The sequence below is a fragment of the Panthera onca genome, chromosome B1, assembly GCF_046562875.1.
Source record: "Panthera onca isolate mPanOnc1 chromosome B1, mPanOnc1 haplotype 2, whole genome shotgun sequence".
NCBI classification, from domain to species: Eukaryota; Metazoa; Chordata; class Mammalia; order Carnivora; family Felidae; genus Panthera; species Panthera onca.
Window position 1 is genome coordinate 65,663,050 of NC_138342.1, and position 25,469 is coordinate 65,688,518.

General features: G+C 34.6%; 1 protein-coding gene across 4 annotated transcripts in view; it reads left to right on the top strand.

Moving 5' to 3' along the window:
• CFAP299 (cilia and flagella associated protein 299) overlaps positions 1-25,469 on the top strand; it is a 601,366-nt gene that overhangs the window by 223,361 nt on the left and 352,536 nt on the right. For 3 of the 4 annotated variants that reach the window (XM_078445989.1, XM_060654789.3, XM_078445990.2), the window contains exon 3: positions 8,406-8,496. In XM_078445989.1, the coding sequence (XP_078302115.1) occupies positions 8,406-8,496 (91 nt within the window). The remainder of the gene's footprint in view (positions 1-8,405; positions 8,497-25,469) is intronic. The other variant, XM_060654790.3, reaches the window with a different exon arrangement.

Sequence of the window (25,469 nt, forward strand, 5' to 3'; positions counted from 1 at the left end):
TATCATAGCATAAAGTAAGAAACTTCTCTAAGTGAAGTGTATTTAAAGTACAGTAATCTGGCCATTTATCCCTAGAAGTATATACCCTAAGGAGAAAAAGATCTGCAAAAAGTCTTAAAGTGTTTTCAGTAGGCATAATGTTGATGATAATATTGGCAATTTTATTTTGAGACTATATTTCTGATAAAACAAATGAAGGTATTATGTTGGTGTTTTTGAACCTGGAGAGTTCGGGTTTGGATGAGAGATTGTGGTTGTGATAAGAATACATCTTATATAGAAAGTGTAACCCTTCAGATGCTGCTCTTTGAAACCTGTTGTGCATTTGCACCAAAACCATACCTCCCCACCCTGGGCTGCTTTCTCCCAATGACTGAGTGTGACCAGGATAGTAAGGTGGACCCATGAATCTGTATTGGCTGACTTTGGTTCAAGATATGGATATGGCTTTGCTGAACCTTCCTTAGATGGCACCATAGTCTGGGATACTTCCATCCACCCCCCCTTTCCCCTTCTGTCTCTGTTTCTGTCTCTCATTCTAATATTGTCTCGTTTCTAAACTCTCTTTATCCCTAGAGGTCAGACTTAACCTCTTAGTTAAGAGCTTCTGCCAGTTTTATTAGAGAGGAAACACAGGAGTTTATACAGAGGGCATAACGCAGCAAGCCTTCCTAACAGTCTTCTTCAGGTATCTTTCTTCCCAAAGTCTCACATCGATACATCTCTTCTTCCCTACAGTCCCTCCCCTTATCTGTATGCTTTTCTGATGGGAGCCCACCACCCTCATTTATGACAGGCCCTCTTCCATTGTATCAAATTCTACACCTCTTTATATAATATCTTAGAAATGTTATTAACTAGAGACACACACATTGAGATTAGGCATGTTGAGTCTAAAGATGCTGAGCCTGAAGGCCTTCATCTTTCTAAAGCCTACTTGCTCAGTGTTCTATGGAATGATGAGGCAGGATTCCCACAAGTAAAGAGGAGTCTGGACGCAGGGATATATCAAATAAGAGATTACTTTATTTGCTTTTTTATTGGCTTTCACTGTATAGCCAGAAGATCTGGAAGTATATTTCAAGTCAGATAAAAGGTTTAGATACCTCCCAGAAGAGAGTAAAAATAAAGTTATATTTGAATGTGTTTTCAGAATAAAATCACATTTAGAGACTAATAACATTGATGTACTGTCTAAGCAACCGTTTTTTTAATCCCTCTTAAAGTGTGAGAACATCTTAACCTACCATGTTTAGGAATTAACTAGAGAAACTTGCCAGATATACCAAAAGAAGAGGAGTTCAGGGATACTTTCTCAGACAGAAGCCAGGCCATTTTTTTCCCTTCAAAGAAGAGCACCAGTTTCTATCCAGGGGAGTAGAGTTTGACTGATGTAAGATAGCACAGTTTTCAGGACTCCCACTTAGTTTTTCCTCAAAATAGCAGATGAAAAGAAACAGCTGTCTAGTGTGCATGTTAACACTTCTTATTTTTCTTCTGTGTGCTTCTAATAGTTGAAACTTCTTCCCGGAGATTCTGATACTTTACATTTGGTAATTTATAAACTCTTTCATATAGAAAAGGGGCAGGGGACAAGTGGTACCATTTATCTTAATGGAAATTTGATTCTCATTCCTTCTTACCAATGAATGAATCTCATTTCTCAAGTTGTCTTTTTTTTTCTTCTCTGAAAGTTATTAGAATATATATTGATGACCTCCTGGAAATTCCATGGAGATCACAGTATGTAGTATAAAAATTCCTAAACTATAAATCTCTCTAAATGTAATCCTGATACACCTGACTCCTAAGGAAGCTTGTTTCAATTAAATTAAAAAAATAAAGGAAGAAAGAAAGAAAGAAAGAAAGAAAGAGCCACTAAGAATAGTTTACAAGAAAATACAAGAGACTCAAAACCACGCATTGGATTTAGCTCAACTATTTTTCCCTTTTAGATCTTTAAAAAATAATCCCTTAGATATCAAAGGTAGATTCTTTTGTTAAATTAATGCTCAAAGGAAATGACTTGAAATTGTTCATTAGTTGCTTTTAGTCCTTCTCTACAAATGTTGGTATCCATGCAGCTTTTGGAGGATACACAATTTAGAAAAAAAGTATATATATAACAAAACAAAAGTAATCAGATTAATGCAGATTAAAAGCACAGTGAGAGAGGCACCTGGGTGGCTCAGTTGGTTAAGTGTCCAACTCTTGATTTTGGCTCAGGTCATGATCTCATAGTTTGTGAGATGGAGCTTGGGATTTTCTCTTTCCCTCTCTCTCTACCCCTCCCCCACTTGCTCTCTCTCTCTCTCTCTCTCTCTCTCTCAAAATAAACAAATAAATACATAAATAAAAGCACAATGAGATACTAGTACAAACACAGTGAGTTGCTTAAGAGAGCAGTTACCAGAAGGAGACCATGCTGGTACCCTCTCCTTGGACTTTTAGCCTCCAGATCTGTGAGAAAATAAATTTCTATTGTTTAAGACCCCCAATCGATGGTATTTTGTTATAGCAGCCCAGCTTGATTATACATAGCAAAATATACAATAATACATTGAGAGGAGGAATGTGAAGATGTTTATCAATGTTAGAAACATTTATAAAACATGATTTGAGGAAAAGTAGGATTTTCTTTCCTCCTAATTTATGTAAAAGCAAAGCAAAAAAAAAAAAAAAAAAAAAAGTATTGTCCTAGAGAAAATGTACAAGACAAAGCAACAGGTGATCTACATAAAAGTGCAATAGAAATATAGTTCCCAAGGGTGCCTGGGTGGCTCAGTCAGTTAAGCATCTGACTTCAGCTCAGGTCATGATCTCATGGTTCATGGGTTCAAACCCTGTGTCAGGCTCTGTGCTCACAGCTCAGAGCCTGGAGTCTGCTTTGGATTCTGTGTCTCCCTTTCTCTCTGCCCCTCCCCTGTTGCACTCTCTCTGTCTCTCTGTCTCAAAATTAAATAAATATTTAAAAAAAATAAAAAGAAATATAGCTCCCATATTTAATACTCAAATAAATTGTCTAAAAATATACACACTGATAAATCAAATCATATTTTTAATCAAAGTTGCAAACAATTTTCCATTTTGGCCTCTTAAACTAAAATTTGTATTGTTTGAGACCCTACAAATACAAATAGCTTGGTCGGTAAACTTATCCATGGAAATAAAGGTATTTCTGAAAACTGATTTTCATAGATGTGTGCTAATTTCCTACAAAGATAATATTTGACTGGTGAGATGACTTTACTCTCCACTAAATTTTTCCAAAATAAGTATACAAAAACATCATTGCAAAGCAACTGATGCGTAGAGAAGTTGAATCACATATTCAAACAAGTGCAGATGAGCTGAATTCTAGTAAATTCTAGAATTATTGAATATAGGGCTATGCTAGATTTTACTGATTTAAAAAAAAATCAAAGCTATCTCTGAACAAGTGGTTGATCAGAATTCTAGGCTAGATTGGAATGATGATTATGCCTAATTAGCTTTCCACAGAGGTTTCAAGACCACCAGCCCCTGATAATTCCTAGGGGCACCTTCTGATGAAGGTCAATCCCCATTCCTGTTAATTTAGGTTTCATCTCACCAGTGAATTCTCATTGTTTTCTGTCAAAATATTATGATATCAATATGATGTTTTGATATATTGTGAGGCTTCAGTATAGTAGAATAAAACTTTGGAGTTAGTGATATTCAAGTTATAAACTGATGCCACCTGATTACAATCAAGTTTATTGCTAAAGTAGAAATAAACATGTCCTCCCTTAGGGCTTGATTTGAAGGTAATTGAAAGTATTTGCAAAATACGTAGCATAGAGACTAGTACAAAGACTCCCAATAGATAAAAAAAGTATTTCTATTAAGACCGATTTAATCTCAAATTTGATTCAGTGCTTATTCAGAAACTGCTCATTAGAACACATTCCAGTGATCCTTCAAACTTTGCTTATTAGAAAACTTTCAATTTTACATTTAAAATTTTAAGATGATTAATAGCTCATGAATATTTACTGAAAGAATTTATAATCTTTAAAATAAGCGAACTCAAGAAAGTAACTTATGGAAATATTTCTATTTTAACAGTTTTCTATTTTTTTCCTCTTTTTAAAATTTACTCTGAGTGTTAATCTAGTAATATGAATATGTGTGATAACACAAACAATATAACTAAACCATAAAAACAGTAGCCTAATTGTTGAGGATTAAGAATATATTTAGATTCATTCTTGTGTGATTATATAAAATTCATTAGCTAATGATTAAACATGGCTGGTAAAAAATTAAATCATCTATAGATCTTTTAATCCATTTTCAATGTATAGTGGAGTATAAATGACAAAGATGGAGTATTTGCCTTTATAAAACTTATAACCCTAATATTTTGTAACAGACCTATTTCACTTCTTGAGGAAGTGACTCCTTTTGTAATATTTACTTAAGCAAGTTGTCTCAGGTCACTGACTGTTAAATAAATCTAGTTAAGTAAGAGTAATGCATGTTAAAGATGTAAGGATTCCTTACCACACACTGCATTAACTTTCTTGCTCAATAATTCCCCTTGCTGAGAAGTTTCCGGTTCTCAGATGTAGCATGGTATAATAATCGATTATTTATATAACGTTTTTACTCTGGTGCATATAGCTTAGGAGCTTTAGATCTTATCCTTTCTGTTCCCAGTTTATGTAACAAAAATACTTTTATATTTCTCATAGAGGTTATAGGAAATGATACAAGTCTATGTATGTAAGACTTAAAAATAAAAAAAAAAAAGAGGAGCAGCATGATCTTAATATAATGTCAGTATAATAGTCACTTTTAGACTAATTGCAAATTAATGATATATGCTAATTGATGATAGAGTATGATCACCTTATTTATTTATTTATTTATTTTAAATGTTTATTTTGGAGAGAGAAAGAGAAAGTGCAATCAGGGGAGGGGCAGAGAGAGGGAGACAGAGGATCTGAAGCAGGCTCTGCGCTGACAGCAGAGAGCCTGATGCAGGGTTTAAACTCCTGACTCCCCGTGAGATCCTGACCTAAGCCAAAGTCGAACACTCAACCAGCTGAGCCACCCAGGTGCCCCAAGTATGATCATTTTAAATCACAAGTTTTTTTGTTTGTTTTTTTTTTTTTTTTTTTTTCAACGTTTTTTATTTATTTTTGGGACAGAGAGAGACAGAGCATGAACGGGGGAGGGGCAGAGAGAGAGGGAGACACAGAATCGGAAACAGGCTCCAGGCTCCGAGCCATCAGCCCAGAGCCTGACGCGGGGCTCGAACTCACGGACCGCGAGATCGTGACCTGGCTGAAGTCGGAAGCTTAACCGACTGCGCCACCCAGGCGCCCCCTAAATCACAAGTTTTACAGGTGCTTAGAGGCTTAGAGATTATTTAGTCCATTATGAAACCTAGGTTCAGAAAAATGTGGTGACTTGGACTAATCAGTTGGTGAGTGGGAATTAAAGACTGATGTCCCATCTTATATATCAGCTTAATTGTCATTACCTCATGCTTCCATTTAAAAGACTTAACTTTCTGACTATTTAAAAAATAATTTAATTACATAATAATACAGTCCCCTGGGAAATCTTTAGACTGTTGCAAATAAGGTTAAAGTCCAATTTGATCACCAGGCCAATTCCACAGCATCTTTCTTCAGAAAGGTGAGCAAATTTCATATGGTGAATATATTATTTTGGATTAGGTTTAGTGAAAAATAATAGAAAACCCCCCCAAACAGTGTCTGAAACAAAATGTAAATTCAGTCTCATATTTCAGCAGTGGAGATATTACCCATCTAAGCTGACTGATGCTCCTGGGTGTCAGGGTCGCTGCTTCTTTCTCTTGTTTCTCCATAATGGTGGCCTCCAATTTAAGTCAAGATAGCAGCTGGAGCAAGCAACAGTCATTATATTGCTCTCCAGCTACAGGAGAAAGTGTACCTTCTCTCCTCTAAGAAGTTTTATATAATTTTCATTTGGAATCCATTGTGCAAAAGTTAGCCATACAGACCTACCTAGCCTCATGAGGAGCTAGGAAATGCAGTCTTTATTCCAGGAAGCTTCATGCCCAGCTAAAAGCTAGGGCTTAATTTTTATGGAAAAGGGAGGTCAGTGTTTGTTATAGTGAGTGCCCAGGGGCAGCAAGAATTCTACTTCTTACTGTTTCTTTTTCCTGTCTGGCCTAGATGTCTGTTAAAAACCTCAGTCATTAACAAGAGAGCCAGGCCTGGCAGAATATCAGGAGTTCTTTTCTCATTAACAGATAGTACCTAAAAACTATTCTCCCAGCTTTTCATGTCTGATATACCTGGGAATAATTTTGATCTTCCTCGGCACTCTCATAAGCATCTGTTCCCAGGAACAATAACAACAATAGGAATAAAACAATAAGTGCAAAATATATAATAAATTGAACAACTCACCAAATGATATTGTGTATGTTTTTATGATTATACAAGTGTATACATAAACTATAGAAGATAAATTTAAAGGAAGCATGCAAAATGGATAATGATATGTTACCTTGGTTGTTGTGGGATTGAGGTTGGTAATCAAATCTGACTATAACTTATCTGTAATAATCCGAGGATTTACAACAAAACGAGGTGTGTTTGGGGTGGGAGGTGTGGGGAGACTTACTATGTGGAAACCTTTAAGACTATAGAGTATCTTAACTGAATAGCTTATCTTAATTGGAATACAATGGCTGTCTAATTAAGATAGTTGGTTTTGGTTGCTCACAACCAAAACCTTATATCATTTATATAATTGATCAATGATCTATATCAATGATTCTTATTTTTTTTAACTTTATGTATTTATTTTTGAAAGAGAGAGTGAGCAGAGGAGGGGCAGAGAGAGAAGGAGAGAGAGAATGTGAAGCAGGCTCCGTGCTGTCAGCACAGAGCCTGATGCAGGGCTTGAATTCACAACCATGAGATTATGACCTGAGATGAAAATAAGAGGCAGACGCTTAACCGACTGAGTCACTCAGGCACCCCAATAGAAACTAATTCTAATGAACGAAACAACAAAATGAATTTATTGGAGGAGTACCGATACCTATTATCATGGATAGGAAGAAAAGGCTGAATGTAGTAGGAATGTAGTAGCTATGTAGTAGGAATTAAAAACAGACACTATAACCCCAACTGATTTTTATTCTTGTGTCTCTCAGTTTATGGCATACAATCTCATGAGGTGAAATGGCATTGGTTAAGCTTGAGGCACAAGTGAAGAGGGAAGGGAGAGAGGGAGAGAGAGAATCTTAAGCAGGCTCCACTCAGCGTGGAGCCTGACACAGGGCTTGATCTCATGACCATGAGATCTTGACCTGAGCCGAAATCAAGGGTCAGATGCTTAACCGACTGAGCCACCCAGGTGCCCCGATATCATCAATATTTAAAAAAAAAAATTGTTCCAGGAATAGCCATTTCTTTCCTGAATTCTTAAAATTTATTTTATCAAGACAAAATTGACATATAATATTAGTTTCAGATGTACAACATAATGATTCAATATATGTATATATGTGTATATAAATGATCACCCCAGTAAGTCTAGTTAACATCCATTGCCACACATAGTTATAAATTCTTTTTTTGTGTGGTGAAAACTTCTAAGATCTACTCTTATCAACTTCCAAATATACAATACAGTATTATTAATTATAGTTAATATAGTTACACCGTGTTGTATATTACATCCCCAGCTTACTCATTTTATTATTTCTCTTGAGTTCTTTTTTTTAAAGATTTTATTTTTTTTAAGTCATCTTTACACCCAATGTGGGGATTGAATTCACAATCCTGAGATCAAGAGACATATGTTCCACTAACTGAGCCAGAGGCACCCCTGTTTCTTTTTATCTGACAAAGATAACTCAACTTAGTTTCCTTTTTTTTTTTTTTTTTTTGCTGTGTTTATATCCTCATAGAGCTAAGATTAATGCTTTATCCCAGTAAGGGAATTGGATTAGGTTTCTAGTGTTCTAATTTTCTTATATTAAGTAAATAAATTATATGTAAATTGTAGGCAATCTAAAATTATTGTGGGTAGTGAGAGGTATAAATACATTGAATTTGCATGGTATGATAAAAAGAATAAAATGGGCATGTAAATGAAATTAACTGTTTCTGGCTTGAGTATTGATATAGACATATATATTGTTTACACACTTGACTCCAATTATTTGTAAAGATTCTATAACTGTATAAAATTATATTGAGGAATGTAGTAAATTATAATAATTGTGTATGATTTATAATGATTGTGTGTATAGTTTTTGTGTTATAAGGAATTGTCACTTGGAATAAAGAAGTGCGGTTGTTGGCCCCTGAGTGCCTTTAATATATTTGTTTTCTAATATATTATAACTGAAGACCTTCATTTTGCAGGACATTAACAAGTGCTGGTAAAGACCTGCAAGATAATTTTCTGAAGGCTCTGGCAGTGAGAGAAGAAGACAATCACAATGGAAAAGTGAGCGTGAGTACCTACATCCTAAAAATGTATACATTAAAGGCACAGTTGGTGTCAATAATATACATTTTAATATCTTCCCTGAGAAGTAATTCATGAGGGATATAATAAGGCTCTTTGTTTTATATATTATACAATTTATATAGAAAAAAAACTTATTCCCACTTACAACTGTGGAAGTACCCAAATGGTGAATAAAAAATAGAATCCCATACATCTATTGTAGAGAAAATGCACGACTCTTTGTGCTGGTCTTATGCTGAAAATTCCTGCTCTAGCTCAGCCTCCTGGTGTGCTCTACCAAGTCACATCATCTACTGTCCCCCAAGTTTTGCCCTATGCCTACCTGATTTCATACTGCCTTCAGAAGATAGTCTTGTAGTCTGCCTTGTAGTCCTACATTTGGAGATGTGATACAAACCACATGATGGAGAAGCATAATTTTTAATCACCATGGATAATATATTATTACTATATTAAAATGTATGCTAGATAATATATGTAGAAGTGTTAATATTTTTGGAATACATATTTGCTTTCACCTTTTGTTAATATAATACTAGTAATATCAGTCTTCTGTAGGTCTTAAAATGTTCCAAGTCAAGGATGAAAAAAGGCAAATGTGACTTACAGAAAAATCCTCAGAAGTAGTGTGATGAAAAATTTATAGCAACAGAAAAATATGTGTATAAGGAGGTCTATTTTACTAAAGTTTTCTCAAAAAGTAGTTGGAATTTTTCTCACTGTCAGAGCCCTTGAAAATTTTACATGCGGACAAAATCTTCACTATATTTAGAGAGAGAAAAGATCATATTTTGGTCAGCCAATTGAATAGAATTAACCTGGACTTGAAATTAGGGAGATTCTTGGAGGAGTTGGACAAGTGAAGTTTAAGAGGTGAAGTTGGAAATATGGATAAAGAGTAAACTCTGATAGGCCTTGTAAATTACAACAGAAAAGTTTGAAATTTACCTGACTCTAAATAGAAAGAGCAGCTAAAAAGATGGGAATAAAGGCAAAAGAATGTGATGGCACAGGAATCTATCATAAGGACTTACAAGAAGGAACAAATGATCATTAGTGATCAAACAAGACAGGGATTAAAAAAACATCCATACAGATTAAAATATATATATATATATATATATATATATATATATATATATATTTGACAAGAAAAATTCCATCTATAGTAAGGGTGGAAATTTGATTCCATAAGGTTAAAAAAAATGGCCATGGTTAGACATTAGACCAACAAACACAAATAGCTTTAGAGACCCAAAACCCACATTTTTAACCAAAGTGGCATACTTCCTCTCAAAAATATCTTTTTAAGTCTTTCTCTCCTATTGCAATTTCCTTTAATAATGAGTGCAGACTTAACCGCTCATTTACCCAGATAGAAGCATGTCAGTCACTATGGATTCCCTACTCTCTCTCTCACTCATGTTGAACGAACCACTAATTTCTCCTAAATATAAATCAAGTCACTTCACTTTTCACCCTCTCAACTATCATTTACTTTGATTCAAACTACCATTCTATTTTAAGTAAATTGCTATCATAGCCTCCTAAATGATACACTTATGTATTTTCTTACCCACCTCCCATCCATTTGCCAGTCACTCAATACATTTTCTTGTGCAACCTGCTCATGCCTGGAACTGTTCTAGTCCCTGGGACACTGAGGTACTGCAGAATCCATGACCTTAAAGGGTTTATAGTTGAGAGAAGGAGATAGAAAATAAGTAAGCAAAATAAAAGTGGCACAATTAATTTCAGCTCTGGATAGGTACTATGGAAAACATAAAAGAATAAAATTGAATAAAAACATATTGAATAGAGAGTAGTTGGTTGCTTTAGCTACAGTATATAGGAAAATCACTTTGAGGAGGTGACATCTGTTGGACTTGAATGAAGTGAAGAAGATAGCCACAGAATTTGAAGGGAGAGACACCCCAAACAGATAATGATTTGAGAGGGAGAGATAGCCCAAGAAAAAGGTACAGCATATTAAAAGTTCCTGAGATAATAGCAATTATGACATATTCAAAGATGGTAAGAAGACCAGAATGGCTGGAATATATTTATTGAAAGGGATTGTAGAGACAGATGAGGTCAGAGTGGAAGTCACAGCCAGAACATATAGGTTTTAAGGAATTTTGATTTTGTTCTTTAATTTTAATTTTTATATTCTTCTATTTTTGAACTAGAAAGTTGATGGGCAACTTAAAGAAGTAACCCTAATCTGGTTTACACTTTAGAAAGATTGATCTCACTGCTGCTGTGTGGGGTGGAAAATGTGTGAAGGAGGCCTAGCACAGAGGCAAGGAGGTAAGATAGGGAGCTTTTGTAATCAACCAGCAAGAGGTGAAACTCTTACAAGGTGGTACTATTAGAGATAGAGAGAAGTTACTGAATCCTGTCTGTGTTTTGGTGGCAGAACAGAAAGGACTCATTATTGTGTTTGATGTAGAATATTAAAGAAAGGAAAGCAAGATGACTACTAGGTTTTTGGCTTGAACAAGAGGTAGATGATGTTGCTACTCACTGTGGCAGGAGAACTCTTGAGGAATGTTGGTTTCGAGAATCAATAATCAAATTGTGCCGTGCTGGCAGTGTTAATTTTGTAATGCCTCTTAGGTACTCAAGTGGAGAAGTTGATTGGTCTTTTACGTATAGGGATTTAGAACTTAGAGAAGTCTTGGCTAGAATATAAATCTGAAAGATACCTATACCTAAATGGTGTGGAAAGTCATGGACTTGCAGATATTTACTCGGCAGAGAGTATAGGTAAAGAAAAGTGAAGTCCAATGATAGATCTTTATGAAACCCCAACATTTAGAGATCTGGAATGTGTGAAAGAGCCAGCAAACAATACTGAGAAGTAGCAAGTATGAGAAAAGTAGAAGAAAAGTCAAGTGGGAGCAATGCTACAAACATGGGAGAAGAAGCAATTTTAAAGGAAAGAATGCTCACCATGTCAGATGCTGCTGAGAGGTCAAATAAGATGATGCCTAAGTTTCCCCTGGCTATTGTTAACAAGTTACTACAAACTGGGGGGCTTAACACAACAGAAACTTATTTTCTCACAGAAAGTCTTATTTCACAGAAGTCTGAAATGAAGATGTTGGCAGAACCAAGTTCTCTCCAAAGATCTAGGGGAGAATCTCTTCTATGCCTTTCCCTTAACTTCTGGTGTTTCTGGAAATCACTGGTGTTCTTTGGTCTGTAGACCTATCACTCTAATCTATGCCTCCATTATCACACAATTCTCCTTCTGAACCTGTGTTTCTGTCTTCTGTTTTCATAAAAACACCGATCATATTGGATCCTCCTCCCCAATTGAATATGATCTAATCTTAATTTTATTATACATACAAAGACCTTATTTCCAAATAAGGTCACATTCATAAGTACCAAGGGTTAAACATATCTTTTTTGGACAGCTGGGGGGCATGATTCAACCCACAACAAATGATAAATAGTTTGACATTGTTTTGGGCTAGGTAAATATCATGGTTACATTGGCAAGGGCTGTTTCAGTGATGGGAATGGGTAAATGTCTCATTGGAGTAGGTAGAAAAAAGAAAAAAGTGTGTAAGGTAGGGAGAAACAACTGTTTATTGATTTTTGCACTGTCACTGGAGTAAGGCTTGGAGTCCAAGTAGTTTGTTTTGTTGTGTTTTAATTTTAGATGGATAATATTAACCCATGTTTTATGTTAATAGGAATGATCCAGTAGAGAGAGGGGTATTGATGGTGTAGGAGAAAAAGGAAATGATTGATGAAAAGAAGTCCTTAAAAGGAAGATCGGGTCCAGAACACTAGGGAAGGGTTTGTCTTTGAGAGGGGCAGAAGCCATTTGTAAAGTTATAGCAGGAGGGAAGAAAGATCTATAGGCACACCAGCTAAGTTGGTTGGTGAGTTTGAGTTTGGGAAGATGAGACAGCTCTGCTATGAGTGTATCTATTTTTTCTGCATTATTGCTCTGAATGATCTTTAATTACATCATTATGGATTTGTCTTTTCCCTAGAGAAGGCCTCAGATTTAACTTTTATTGAGTATGCTAAAGAGTTAACATTGTATGTTGGATGGGTGGTCACTGATTTTAAAATTGGAATCTTATCAGACTCATAGTTTGCTGACACGAAAATAGCATGGTCATTTATTTGGGCCTTTGAATTTGTGGTATTATTGTAATCAGCAGAATACATATCATTATATCAAGAGTGGCATTTAAGGCTTAATTTTCTATTTCCTACTCTAGTCTTAAAGCAGACTCCAAATGGGTTTATAGAAAACTATAAGAGAATACAACATATTTTAGACAAAGCTAATTATGACGATCACAAGCTTATTTAAAAGCCATTTAGTAAATGGATATGCTTTTTAAAAAGTAGTCCTATAAAGTATACAATATTCATGAGATTTGAATCTATATTAATTTGCTGTCAGCAGAAATTATATGTGAATTTTATGAGGTCTGAACTCTCCAAGGGACATGACTATTTCCTAAGCATTAGTATTTCTCTACATAGTGAGTACAAAATAAATGGAGAATTTCAACCCAGAGGCTCACTTGCTACTCTTTTTGTTTCATTTTAATGAAAGTACACGCTGGAAAAATTATGATGTAGTTTTAGAACTGACATAATTGATCTGCATGGCCTAATAAGGCTTGAAGGGCTAATTCCATAGCAATTTTCTTAGGTAATTTTTGTTAAATGCATCTAGGAAATTAGAAAAAGATTGGATTTACTTTCCCACACTCACAACTTTTTATTTTATTGTTAAGTTGGGTGATCCCAGGTTTCAAATGCTATTTGGTGTAATTGAATCTTGTTCTGGGTGTTCTCTTTCTCTCTCTGGTCAACTAATTGCAAAATTGATTTACTAGTTTTCTCCATTTAGGCCTTGAATTTACTCTGCTATAGAGCCTACAGCTTGGGGAAATGTCATTCTTCTCTGTCCCCACCTCCCAGTGGGCCTCCACCCTAATACTTTCAATGCTAAAGTTATAGGATTACTTGCTTATTATATACACTCATACCATTTCTACAAACCTACTGCATAGACATGTAGTCTTAGCTTTATGACCTGGGAAGGAACAGCGTTTTATGACAAGTAAAAGTTTGTATAGCTGTTACTAAAAGAATACAAATTCTTGGAAATATAATTCCTTTAAAGATTTCAGTGGAGGGGCAACTGGTTGGCTCAGTCAGTTAAGTGCCTGACTCTTGATTTTGGCTCAGGTCTTGAACTCATGGTTCATGAGATTGAGTCCCACCTTGGGCTCCATGCTGACAGTGCAGACCCTGCTTGGGATTTTCTCTCCCTCTCTCTCTGCCTCTCCCCTGCTCTTGTGTGTTCACTCTCTCCCTTTCCCTCTCTTTCAGAATAAATAAACATGTAAAACAATAAATAAAGATTTCAGTGAATCAGTGGGTCAAATGCTATGGACTTAAATATTGTTTAGATAAACCATTTTTAAGTAAAGCTTGTATTAATCTGAAGATTACTTGATTTAATTCAATAATCAATATTATGAATGTCTCTGAATTTCATATGTAGTATATACTGCATATAAGTGTATGTATAATTTGTGAATATGCATATATATACATATATAAATACTTTATACAAAAACACACACATCCTTTCCTTACATTTCCCCCCAAATGCTCTTGTTTTAGAGTAGACAAAACATTGAGACTTATGTACAATTCATATACAAAATGTTAAAAGGATTTTTATTAAGTATGTAGTGCTTCATATGACAGATACAATGTTTTCCTACTAAAATAACTAATTTAATTTAGCTTAAATTAAATTAAATTAAATTTTTAAAGTTTATTTATTTTGAGGTGGGAAGGGGCAGAGAGAGAGGGAGAGAGAGAATCCTAAGTAGGCTCTGCTCTGTCAGCCTAGAGACTGATGTGGGGCTCAATCTCATGAACTGTAAGATCATGACCTGACCCAAGATCAAGAGTTGGATGCTTAACTGACTGAGCTACCCAGATGCCCCTAAATTTGTTTTAAATGTGTTCCATGCATGTATGAAAATGTTTCTACCTCATGAGTCTTATATTAAAGATTTAAAAATTCTTTAAAAACTAAAATAATTAACCATTTCTTTCTCATTTATAAGGAGATTTATTGTTTTCTGAGAAAGTGTAATTTTCTAATTGCTTATGCTAATGAAGTTTTTAACACTACCACCACAGTGAGGCATTCATTAAGTGCATGTTTATGATAAGTGCTTGGAAAAAAAAATTAAGTAAGTTTGGTTCTAGATATCCAGAAACTCTGAGGCAAATCACACTGATGTGTAGATGGACATAAATTTATGGATTTTTGGTAGTCTTTCAGGTTTTCTGTATACAGTATCATGTCATCTGCAAATAGTGAGAGTTTGACTTCTTTCTTGTCAATTTGGATGCCTTTTATTTATTTTTGTTGTCTTAGTTCTCTGGCTATAACTTCCAGTACCATGTTAAATAAAAGTGGTAAGAGTGGACATCCCTGGCCTGTTCCTGACCATGGAGGAAAAGCTCTCAGTTTTTCCCCATTTAGGGTGATATTAGGTGTGAGATTTTTCATATATGGCTTTTATTATGTTGAAGTATGTTCCTTCTATGACATGATACTATATACAGAAAACCTGAAAGACTCCACCAAAAAACTTCTGTAACTGATAAACAAATTCAGTAAAATTGCAGGATACAAAAATCAATGTACAGAAATCTGTTGCATTTCTATACACCAATAATGAAGCAGCAGAAAGAAAAATTAAGGAATCAATACCATTTACAGTTGCACCAAAAGCAATAAGATGCCTAGGAATAAACTAAGGAGATGAAAGACCTCTATTCTGAAAACTGTAAAATACTGATGAAAGAAATTGAAAATGACACAAAAAATGGAAAGACATTCCATACTCATATATTGGAAGAACAAATATTGTTAAAATGTCTACACCACCCAAAGTAATCTATACGTGTAATGCAATCCCTATCAAAATGCCACCAGCATTTTTCACAGAGCTAGAACAAACAATCCTAAAATTGTATGGTACCACAAAAGACCTCGAATAGCCAAAGCAATCCTGAAAAAGAAATCAAAGCTGGAAACATCACAATTCCAGAGTTCAAGTGGTATTACAAAGCTGTAGTCATCAAGACAGTATGGTACTGGCACAAAAACAGATACATAGATCAATGGAAGAGAAAAGAGAACCCAGAAATGAACCTACCACTATATGGTCAATTAATCTTTGACAAAGCAGGAAAGAATATCCAATGGGAAAACAACAGTCTCTTCAACAAATGGTGTTGGGAAAACTGGACAGCTACATGCAGAAGAATGAAACTGGATCACTTTCTTATAGCATACACAAAAATAAACTCAAAATGGATTAAAGACCTAAATGTGAGACCTGAAACCATAAAAATCCTGGAAGAGAAGGTGGTCACTTCTTTGACATCAGCTTTAGTACCTTCTTTCTAGATATGTCTCCTGAGGCAAGGGCAACAAAAGCAAATATAAAATATTGGGACTACATAAAAATAAAAAACTTCTGCACAGTGAAGGAAACAATCAACAAAACTAAAAGGCAACCTACAGAATGGAAGAGAACGTTTGCAAATGATATATCTAATAAAGGGTTAGTAGTCAGGGGAGGCTGGGTGTCTCAGTCAGTTGAGCGTCCATCTCTTGATTTTGGCTTAGGTCATGATCCCAGGGTCCTGGGACAGAAACCCATGTCAGGCTCCATGCTGAGTGTGGAGCCTGCTTATGATTATTTCTCACTCCCCCTCTGTCTTCTCCCCAACTTGTGCACTTTCTCTCTCTTTTAAAAAAAAGGTTAGTATCCAATATATATAAAGAATCTATAAAATGCAACTCCCCCAAAATGAATAATCTAATTAAACAATGGGCAGAGGACATGAATAGACATTTTTCCAAAGAAGACATATAGATGGCCAATAGACACATGAAAAGATGCTCAATATCACTTATCATAAGGGAAAGAAAATCAAAACTACAATGAGATCATTTCTCACTTGTCAAAATAGCTAAAATTAATGACATAAGAAACAACAGGTGTTGGCAAAGATGTGGAGAAAGAGGAACCCTCTTGCACTGTTGGTAGGAATGCAAACTAATGCAGCCATTCTGGAAAACAGTATGGAGTTTCCTCAAAAAGTTAAAAATAGACCTACCCTACAATCCAGCAATTGTACTACTAGGTATTTACCCAAAGAATACAAAAGTAGTAATTCAAAGAGATACATGCACCCTGATGTTTATAGCAGCATTATCTACAATAGTCCCATTATGGAAATAGCCCACATGCCCATCAATTGATGAATGGATAAAGAAGATATATATACATGTATATATGTATATATATACATATGGAATATTATTATGGAAAAATATATATATTATAGAATATTCTAGAATATTCTATAGAATTTATTCTATATTATTAGAATATTAGAATATAATATTCTATAATATTAGAATATTCTATAATATTCTATAGAATAATAGAATATTATAGAATATAGATTAATAGAATAATAGAATATTCTATAGAATAATATTCTATAATATTAGAATATTAGAATATTATAGAATATTCTATGGAATAATTCTGTAGAATTATAGAATATTACTCAGCAATAAAAAAGAATGAAATCTTGTCATCTGCAATGATATGGATGGAGCTAGAAAGTATTACACTAAGGGAAATAAGTCAGAAAAAGACAGGTAACATATAGTCTCACTCATATGTGCTATTTAAGAGACAAAAGAGCAAAGGGGGGAAAAAAGAGAAAGAGAGAAGCAAACCATGAAAAAGATTCTTAACTATAGAGAATAAACTGATGGTTATGAGAAGGGAGGTGGGTAGGGGGTATGGGTTGAAAAGGTGATGTGGCTTAAGGAGTGCATTTGCTGTGATGAGCACTGGATATTGTGTGGAAGTGTAGAGTCACTATATTGTACACCTGAAACTAATATTACACTGTATGTTAACCAACTGGAATTTAAATAAAAACTTTAAAAAATCAGATAACTAAGCGTATTGTGTGAATACGTGAGATATTCATGTGAAATATTCACACAATGATTTCTGAGAAATCATTTTCTTAGAAAAATCAGTGAAAATGTTAAATAAGTTAAATATTTAAATGAAGCTGGGATTAAAAGTGTTCTTTTTTCCCTTGCAGTCTCCAAAAATACCTTTACAGAAGTGGTAAAATTATAGAGGTTGCTTGAATGAAGATGTAATATCTTGAGAACATTTCATGTCTATGATAGAGACTAAAGAAAATTTTAATGGTCAAAATGTGATGATTGTGCGAAGAAAATACTAGGTGGAAATTAGAATAAAGAAGTAAAATGGGTCAGTGTGAGACAATAGTTTTCTATTTCCTTCTAGATTACTCTGAGCTTTCTTTACATAGTTTATCAATAGGTTTATCTCCTATTTTGGTATCTATGATATAATGATCTTTTAGTTTTCTTACTTCCTTCTGACTTTTGATTTCATTCTCTTTCTTGAGCTGACTACCTTATACCTCTACTTGAAGCTGCATCCTTTCCACTATGCACATTTTTCCTTGGAATCATCCAGATCCTATACATCCAGCCCCATGGATCCACTGCTGTATGTCTATTAATTAATTTATTCAATTATTCATTAAATGGTGATAGCTATTCTATACTAGGCATTATACTGACTTCTGGAGAAACAAATGGATTTCAAGTGCCTTATGAAGCTAAAAGTTGCTTGGGAAAGAAAGTCAATAATCAAGTAAGCATACAAAAAATCAAAATTACAACTGTGACAGGTGCTATGAAGGAAAAACAGAAAAATCTCTCATTGCATATAAATGGATCAGGAGATGATATCAGATTTTCAGACAAAATAATTAGGACATCTTCGTATGGAGAATGAACTACAGAGAGAATAAAACATGCAAGATACATGCCAATACATGCAAAATCAGATTAGAAAAGATGAAATAATAGCTTGGATCAGGAAGATGAGAGGGAAGACAAAGAGAACTGATTTGAGAGATATTTAGAAGGTAATATTGAAAAGGATGTGGTGACAAGATATAGTTAAGACCAGGGTTGAAACATGGATAACTGGCCTCTACAGCTGGAGAGATGGATGGATAAATATGGTGCACTCAAAGATCAGAAATGGGGCAAAAAAGAGATCATGGATCTGCTTTTGGGTATATTGAGTTTGAGTTGTTATGACAAAAGAAGTTGTTGAAATGTTAAGTAGATAACTGAAGAAAGAAGATCTCCTAAAGTCTACTCCAGTGTTTATCTACACATTGCTATGCCTCAGATGCTTACATTTGTATGCACTGAAGTTAATTTTCTTTTCCTCCTCTACTCCTCAGATCTTACATCCACTTGGTCACCAAGCCCAGTCAACTCTACCTTGTAAATATGTCTCAAATTAATGTGGGGTAAAAGGTCAGGAAGCCAAAGAGATAGGCAACAGCCATCTCTAAGGGCTCTGTTGTGCTGCGCTCAGTAGCATAGTGCTCTGTAGATGATGAGTAACACTCAAAGAATTTAGACAAATGGTTGATGTGATCAGACATGCATTTTAAGAATACACTGGCAGCAGTAGGTGGGAATAAATATCCCTGTAGGAGTGGGGAACAAGATAAGAGAAGGGAGGCCAACTGAAAGGCCACTATAACATTTTAGATAATAGATAGTAAAAGGCTGGGATAAAGAAATGACAGAATGAATAGTGGATAAAGATGGAGTTCAGTAATTTTGGAGATAACTGCAAAGCATGTTATTTGTTTTGATGTAGGAAATGGGGGTTGAGTACTATTCTTGTGTTTCTATTTGGGGGATTCAGTGGGGCATGAGCAGTTGATAATTTTTAATGGGGAGACAAGTGTGATCCTAGCATTAGAAGATTTACTGTATTCGAGTGGTTAAGAGCATACAAGTTAGAGGTGGATAGGAACTAAATTCAAGGTCTAGATTTATTGCTTACCCAGTATGACAGATCACAAAAGGTCTGTGCTAAGTTTTCCAAGCCAAATACCCTGTTCTATAGTATAGGGAGTAAAAGAATACCCTCATCATAACATTGATTATTGAAAAGAAAATTCAGAAAAGAAAATTGGCACACTACATGATACATGACAAATATTTAACAAATGTGATTTCTGCAGTAAAAGAAAATTATAGTGTTGCTAGAGCTACAATAGTGAATAAAAAAGAAATTGTAGAAAACATGCAATAGTTTTCAAGGGAAGCACTGAATAGTTTTGCATCTCTTTTTAGAAAAGATAGTTGAAAGGTTTCCTTAAGAAAATCAGATATAGATTTTGTTAGAGATCTAAAGATTGGTGGCCATTAGCAAGATATTATAGAAATCAGAATATTAAAACAAATACTTTACGTAATGGATTTTGTTTTATGTTATAGGAAACCATAGTCTACTTTATTACTTTTCTACTCTCTGCAAACCACTTTGCCATTTGCCATAAACAAAGATGGAAAAGACATTGACCCTCCCTACACTATTTCTAATGTAATAGGGATTATGTAACTCTTTTAAGTGGCTAAGTGGCAGAGTGGGGATGGGTTGGGGTGAGTTATCCTTTTTCAGATGGTAGTAAACTAAGAATCCTGAATTTATTGAATGGAAAAAAAAACAAAAATAAAATATGCCCTTCCTAATCAGAGACTCATGAGGATTGTAATGAAAGGTCACATGCTGTTCCGGGCTGAGAAAGTGGAACCTGTTGACACTTATTTTCCCACTGAATGTTGACTGTGTAAACAGTTACATGGCTGACTAGTTTGGGCTTTGAAATATGCATTATTGAAGCTGGTATAAAAGCACTGCTTACAACTTTTCCTTCAGAGTCATTCAAAGAAACCACTGTACATGGGTAAGGAAAACCTATGAATTAGGCAGTTCCTAATATACCCATTTCCTGTGTTGAAATCTCTATGAAACATAAGATTGCGTTGTATATGACCAGTAACATTGTGCTGACATGATCTTTTCCCTCCTTGCTATTTTCCAACTTCTATAAAATGTTCCCTTTCAAGAAAATGAAGGTATTATACAGATGTTTATTTCCTTTTTAATTGAATCCATGCCTGTCCATTAATAAACCCTTATGGAAATTATATGACTCATTCAATGGTACCTTCATTTTAAACAAATGACATCAGTGTTTGGAAAATAAAATGCACATCAACCTACATTTTACTGAAAAGAGTATAGTTGAATAGATCTTTAATTCTTTAGTTCCTAGATAAAAAAATATGATATAGAGATAGTGAGAAATTTTGGAAAGAGCAGATGTTGTAGAGCCATGTTAATCTGGGTTGATTCTTGGATTTCCCACTTATTACAGGCTAACCATTACTTTCTAAACACTAAACACTATTTCAACTGTACAGAGCCTGAGTTTTCCTAACCACAATATGGAGGCAATCATTTTCATACAGTTGAGATATTTCTAGAAAAAATTGTATAATGTTTAAGGCACAAATAAACTAATACTTAGTAGGTGTTTAATAAAATATAAGGAATATGTATTCTGTAAAAAATAAATTGTAATATGAGTTTTGTTACTTCTGGTTCCCTAGAAGTAGAGCCTAAGATGCAGATTTTAGTGGAAGGAGTTCAATGAGAAAGGTCTCTCATGTGAAACCTGTTAAGGGCATGATGGAAGCATGATAGTATAGAAGACAAAAGTGGGCAGAGATGTCTAGCTTCACTCTGATCACACAGGAAGCACCAGTGCATGAATTGTTTCAGAGTTTGCTTTTTCTGGAGGCAAGAGGGGCGGTGTGCTATATATACATTCTCCTTCCCCCTTCCTGTGTCTATCAATTAATCATCAGCTGCCGAAAGGGTTGGGGAAGGAGGGAGTAAAGTGGCTCAGGTCAGATAAGGGCAGTTCTTTCTGAGGAGAGAGCAGGTGTGAACCATTAGCCATTAACACCTGCAGCATCTGGAGCTGGGTGCACCAGCCTGGGAAAGGGGATCTGGGAGGGACACTGCCAACATGCACTGCAGATGCAAAAGGTTAGTTTTAGCCATTTTTGAAAGAAAAGAATGCTACTCTTTCAATAATGTAATTGTATATACGCAAAAAAGTATTTTTGTTTAAGATATTTAAATTTATCAATCATTTTTATATGAAGCTTTAATTGCTTCTTTAGTGTCCCATTTCTAAAATGAGAACAGCTATTTGAATTAAAATAAAACGTATTTTACTGCAAAGTCCTCTTCGTTTACAAATAATCATAAGTGCAAACATGGTTTTTGGGTCCAGAAATTTTGCATATATAATAAACTTTTCCATTTAAATCTTAACCCACTAGTACATGTTCCCATATGTAATGGGTGCTGTTTTGTTGGACTGACAGAATCAAGGCAGCAAATCTACTCATGATTCAGAACCAGCATCATGTCAGAATGCATTCATGAAAGACATGTTTGTGGATATAAAAACTGTGGTCATAGGAGTGGGAATATAGTTTACTACTTTCTAAACACTGAGCATTTTCAAAGTTAGTGCAATCTTTTTTTCAAAGTTTTAATTTAAATTCCATTTAGTTAACATGCACTGTAATACTAGTTTCAGGCGTACAACATAGTGATTCAACACATCCATACATCACCTAGTGCTCATCACAAAAAGTGCACTCCTTAATCCTCATCACCTATTTAACCCATCCTCCCATCTACCTCCCTTCTGGTAACCATCAGTTTGTTCTTTATAGTTAAGAGTCTGTTTCTTGGTTTGCTGTTCTCTGTTTCTTTTTTCCCCTCTTTACCCATTTGTTTTGTTTCTTAAATTCCACATATGAGTGAAATCATATGGCATTTGTCTATCTGAATGCTTTTGGGCACTTGTGGAATAGAAAAAAGAAGAAAATTGACGCAAGTCGCTAAAATTTGAAAAATGATTTGCTTGGTCACATTATTGAGTTGCTATAATTCCCAAAGTTCTATGCAAGCAAGTGACTTTAGCTATTTGTCTAATAATGAAATGTAATAGGATTGTTTAGACATTAATAGAAGTATGAATAACCTAAGAATGCATTGCTCCTCTTTGTAAACAAAAATAAGGGCAAAAATGGTAAAAGTCCTGCTGATTTACTCATAGCAAATGCTCCAGTAAAGTTTATGTGACGCTTAAGTCCACATTCCTTTTAACTACCAATCTAAAATCCTTAAAGTTCTGAAAACCAAAGAAATTTTTAAAATTTGGAACTGAGTAATTTGGCAATGAAACCTGATCTGAAATGAGACTATTTATAGATTTTATCTCATTTAGTGTGGCTGTCCCTTTGGTTCATTGCAGAAAAAGTAATGTGTTTGGTTATTGGATGCTGTCCTAGGCTTACCTGGGAATGTTGATTTGTATATGTATACCTACCATATTACCTTGCTAAAAGAAAAATATTCTAGTTTTAAAACAATTCTAGCTCCAGAGTTTTCAGATAAAAGATTATATGAATATATATATATGTGTATATATATATGTATATATATTCATATAATCCTTCTTTAATATATAATTCTCTATATATTATATCTATAATTATTTATATATATAATCCTGTATATATTATATATAATATATACATGAAGTATTAATTATGGTAAAATGAGCTACATAAGAAAACAAAAAACATTTTAATGGTCTAATATAATAAAAATTTATTGCTTTCTCACTTTAGCTCTGTTGCTTATCCATGTTAAACTCACAGTAGGGCTTTTTCTGTTTCATGTACTTATTCAGGGACCTGTATTGTAGATAAGCTCCATTATCTTTATTACTTAGCTTCTGAAAATGCTCTGGATATTGAGAATCACTCAAGGGAGAGAGAAAGAAGAATCATTCAGAAGATTCTTTACAGGCCAGAACTGGAAATCTGGTTTACAGTACTCTGTCCTGGACTCAGTCATATGGTCACACTTATTTGGGAAGACTGGGAAATATGGTCCATCTGAGTGGCAGAAGGAAAGCAACATGTTATTGGTTATGGTACCTGCCACATATATGTATGTGTATATTATTGCTATGTCCTATTCTCAAAGCAAAGGACTTAATTACAGAAAAATTACTTCATAATTAAGGCCATTAGTTATCTTTAATAAATGAATATGCTACACTTTCTAAAAATAATGGGAAAACTGAAAAATAGGAGTAATGTTGTAGATAACTAGCCTTATCATATAATAACATATTAAAAAGCTACCCTTATTAAGACAATATGGCACAGGAACATGAATCGATTCATGCTCTACTGTACTCGTAATCAGATAAATGAAAATTAAAGTGAGTTATATATTTTACATACACAGATAAGAAAAAAAAATAAAATGGCAGATCTTGCCAAATGCAGGTGAGGATGTGAAGAAGTAAGAAATCACATTCAGTGATTCAACATTTCATACATTGTTAGGCAGAGTTCAGAGACCAGTTTAATAAGGTCTGATAAAGAGAAAGATGTGCATAATCTTTAAACTAGTAGATATGTATCTGTGAGAAACTGTCAATCATGTATGAGAATGTAATTCCAAGCACATGCATTGTAGCATTACTTAGAATATAGCAAAGGAACCTAAGTGTTCATAGACATGAGAAGTTGTGGCCCATTTATAAAATGGGACATTACACAGCAATCAATATGAAAAGTAGGTGTACTCTGTATATCAGTGTGGATTGTCTTAAAAACATCATGTAAAGTTAAAAGAAAAAAAGGCATGTTTCTGAATGATATGTGCAGGATGACCCTCCCTCAGTCACTGACAAGTGCTGTTCCTTTCTATATCTCAGTTTCCTTATCTGCCCATTGGATTAGTGACAATAACAAGTTAGTAAAATGGACATGAATATTAAAGGAACCACTGCTGGCAAAGTGCTTAGAACATTTTTAGAATACAGTAAACAACAAAAATCATTACTTAAAATTAAAAATTTAAAAACCATACAAAATAATTGACAGTCTTTTTTTATAGATAATCTCATGTTCTAATCATAAAAGCTATATGAGGATTGGGGCATCTGGGTCGCTGAGTCAGTTAAATGTGTTAAACCTGTGACTTAGACACAGGTCATGATCTCACAGCTCCTGAGTTCAAGCCTTGCGTCGGGTTCTGTGCTGACAGCTCAGAGCCCAGAGCCTCCTTAAGAGTCTGTGTCTCCTTCTCTCTCTACCCCTCCCCGACTCATGCTCTGTCTCTCTCTCCCTCTCTCTCTCAAAAATAAGTAAGCATTAACATTTTTTTTTAAAAAAACTACATAAGGATAATACACACTGAATTTTGGAAAGTCGTTCCATTGTGCAAGGTAGGAGGTGGTTAGAAGGGTAACAGGGAAGAAGATAGAAATGAAAATAGGCTCTTATGTGTCTTATTTCTATACAAATTATGGCGCCAGTATGGGAGAATAGAAAGATTTGAGTAATCTACTTAGTTGGATGTTGGATACCTGAGTATTAATTGTGGTAGTTATGTTAATAAGTGTTAGGTGTGTTAGCCTCTTTTATAATTTTCTTTATGCATGAAGTATTTCATAGTCATAAATGGAAGCAGGGAACTATTTTTGGAAAAAATTTAAATGAGTAATTACCAGTGAATTTATTATGTCAAGTAAAATGTTTATAAAGAATAAATAAAAAATGTAGCCAAAAGGGCAAATCTTGGGGTGGCAACTTAGAATTCTTTTTTTCTCTGGGAATGGAACTCAGATTCAGAAGAGGCCCTCTAGAGGCCATGTGTGTCCTGCCTATTCCTGTCCTCTCAGGTAACTGAATTATCCTAGGCCAATTGGATTCTGTTGATTGGGAAGGAACATTAGAAATGGTGAGTTAGAGAGCCAAGGAATTATTGACACTAACCCCTTTAAAGAAATGGTTCATGACCAACAGCTGCTGAAGTCCC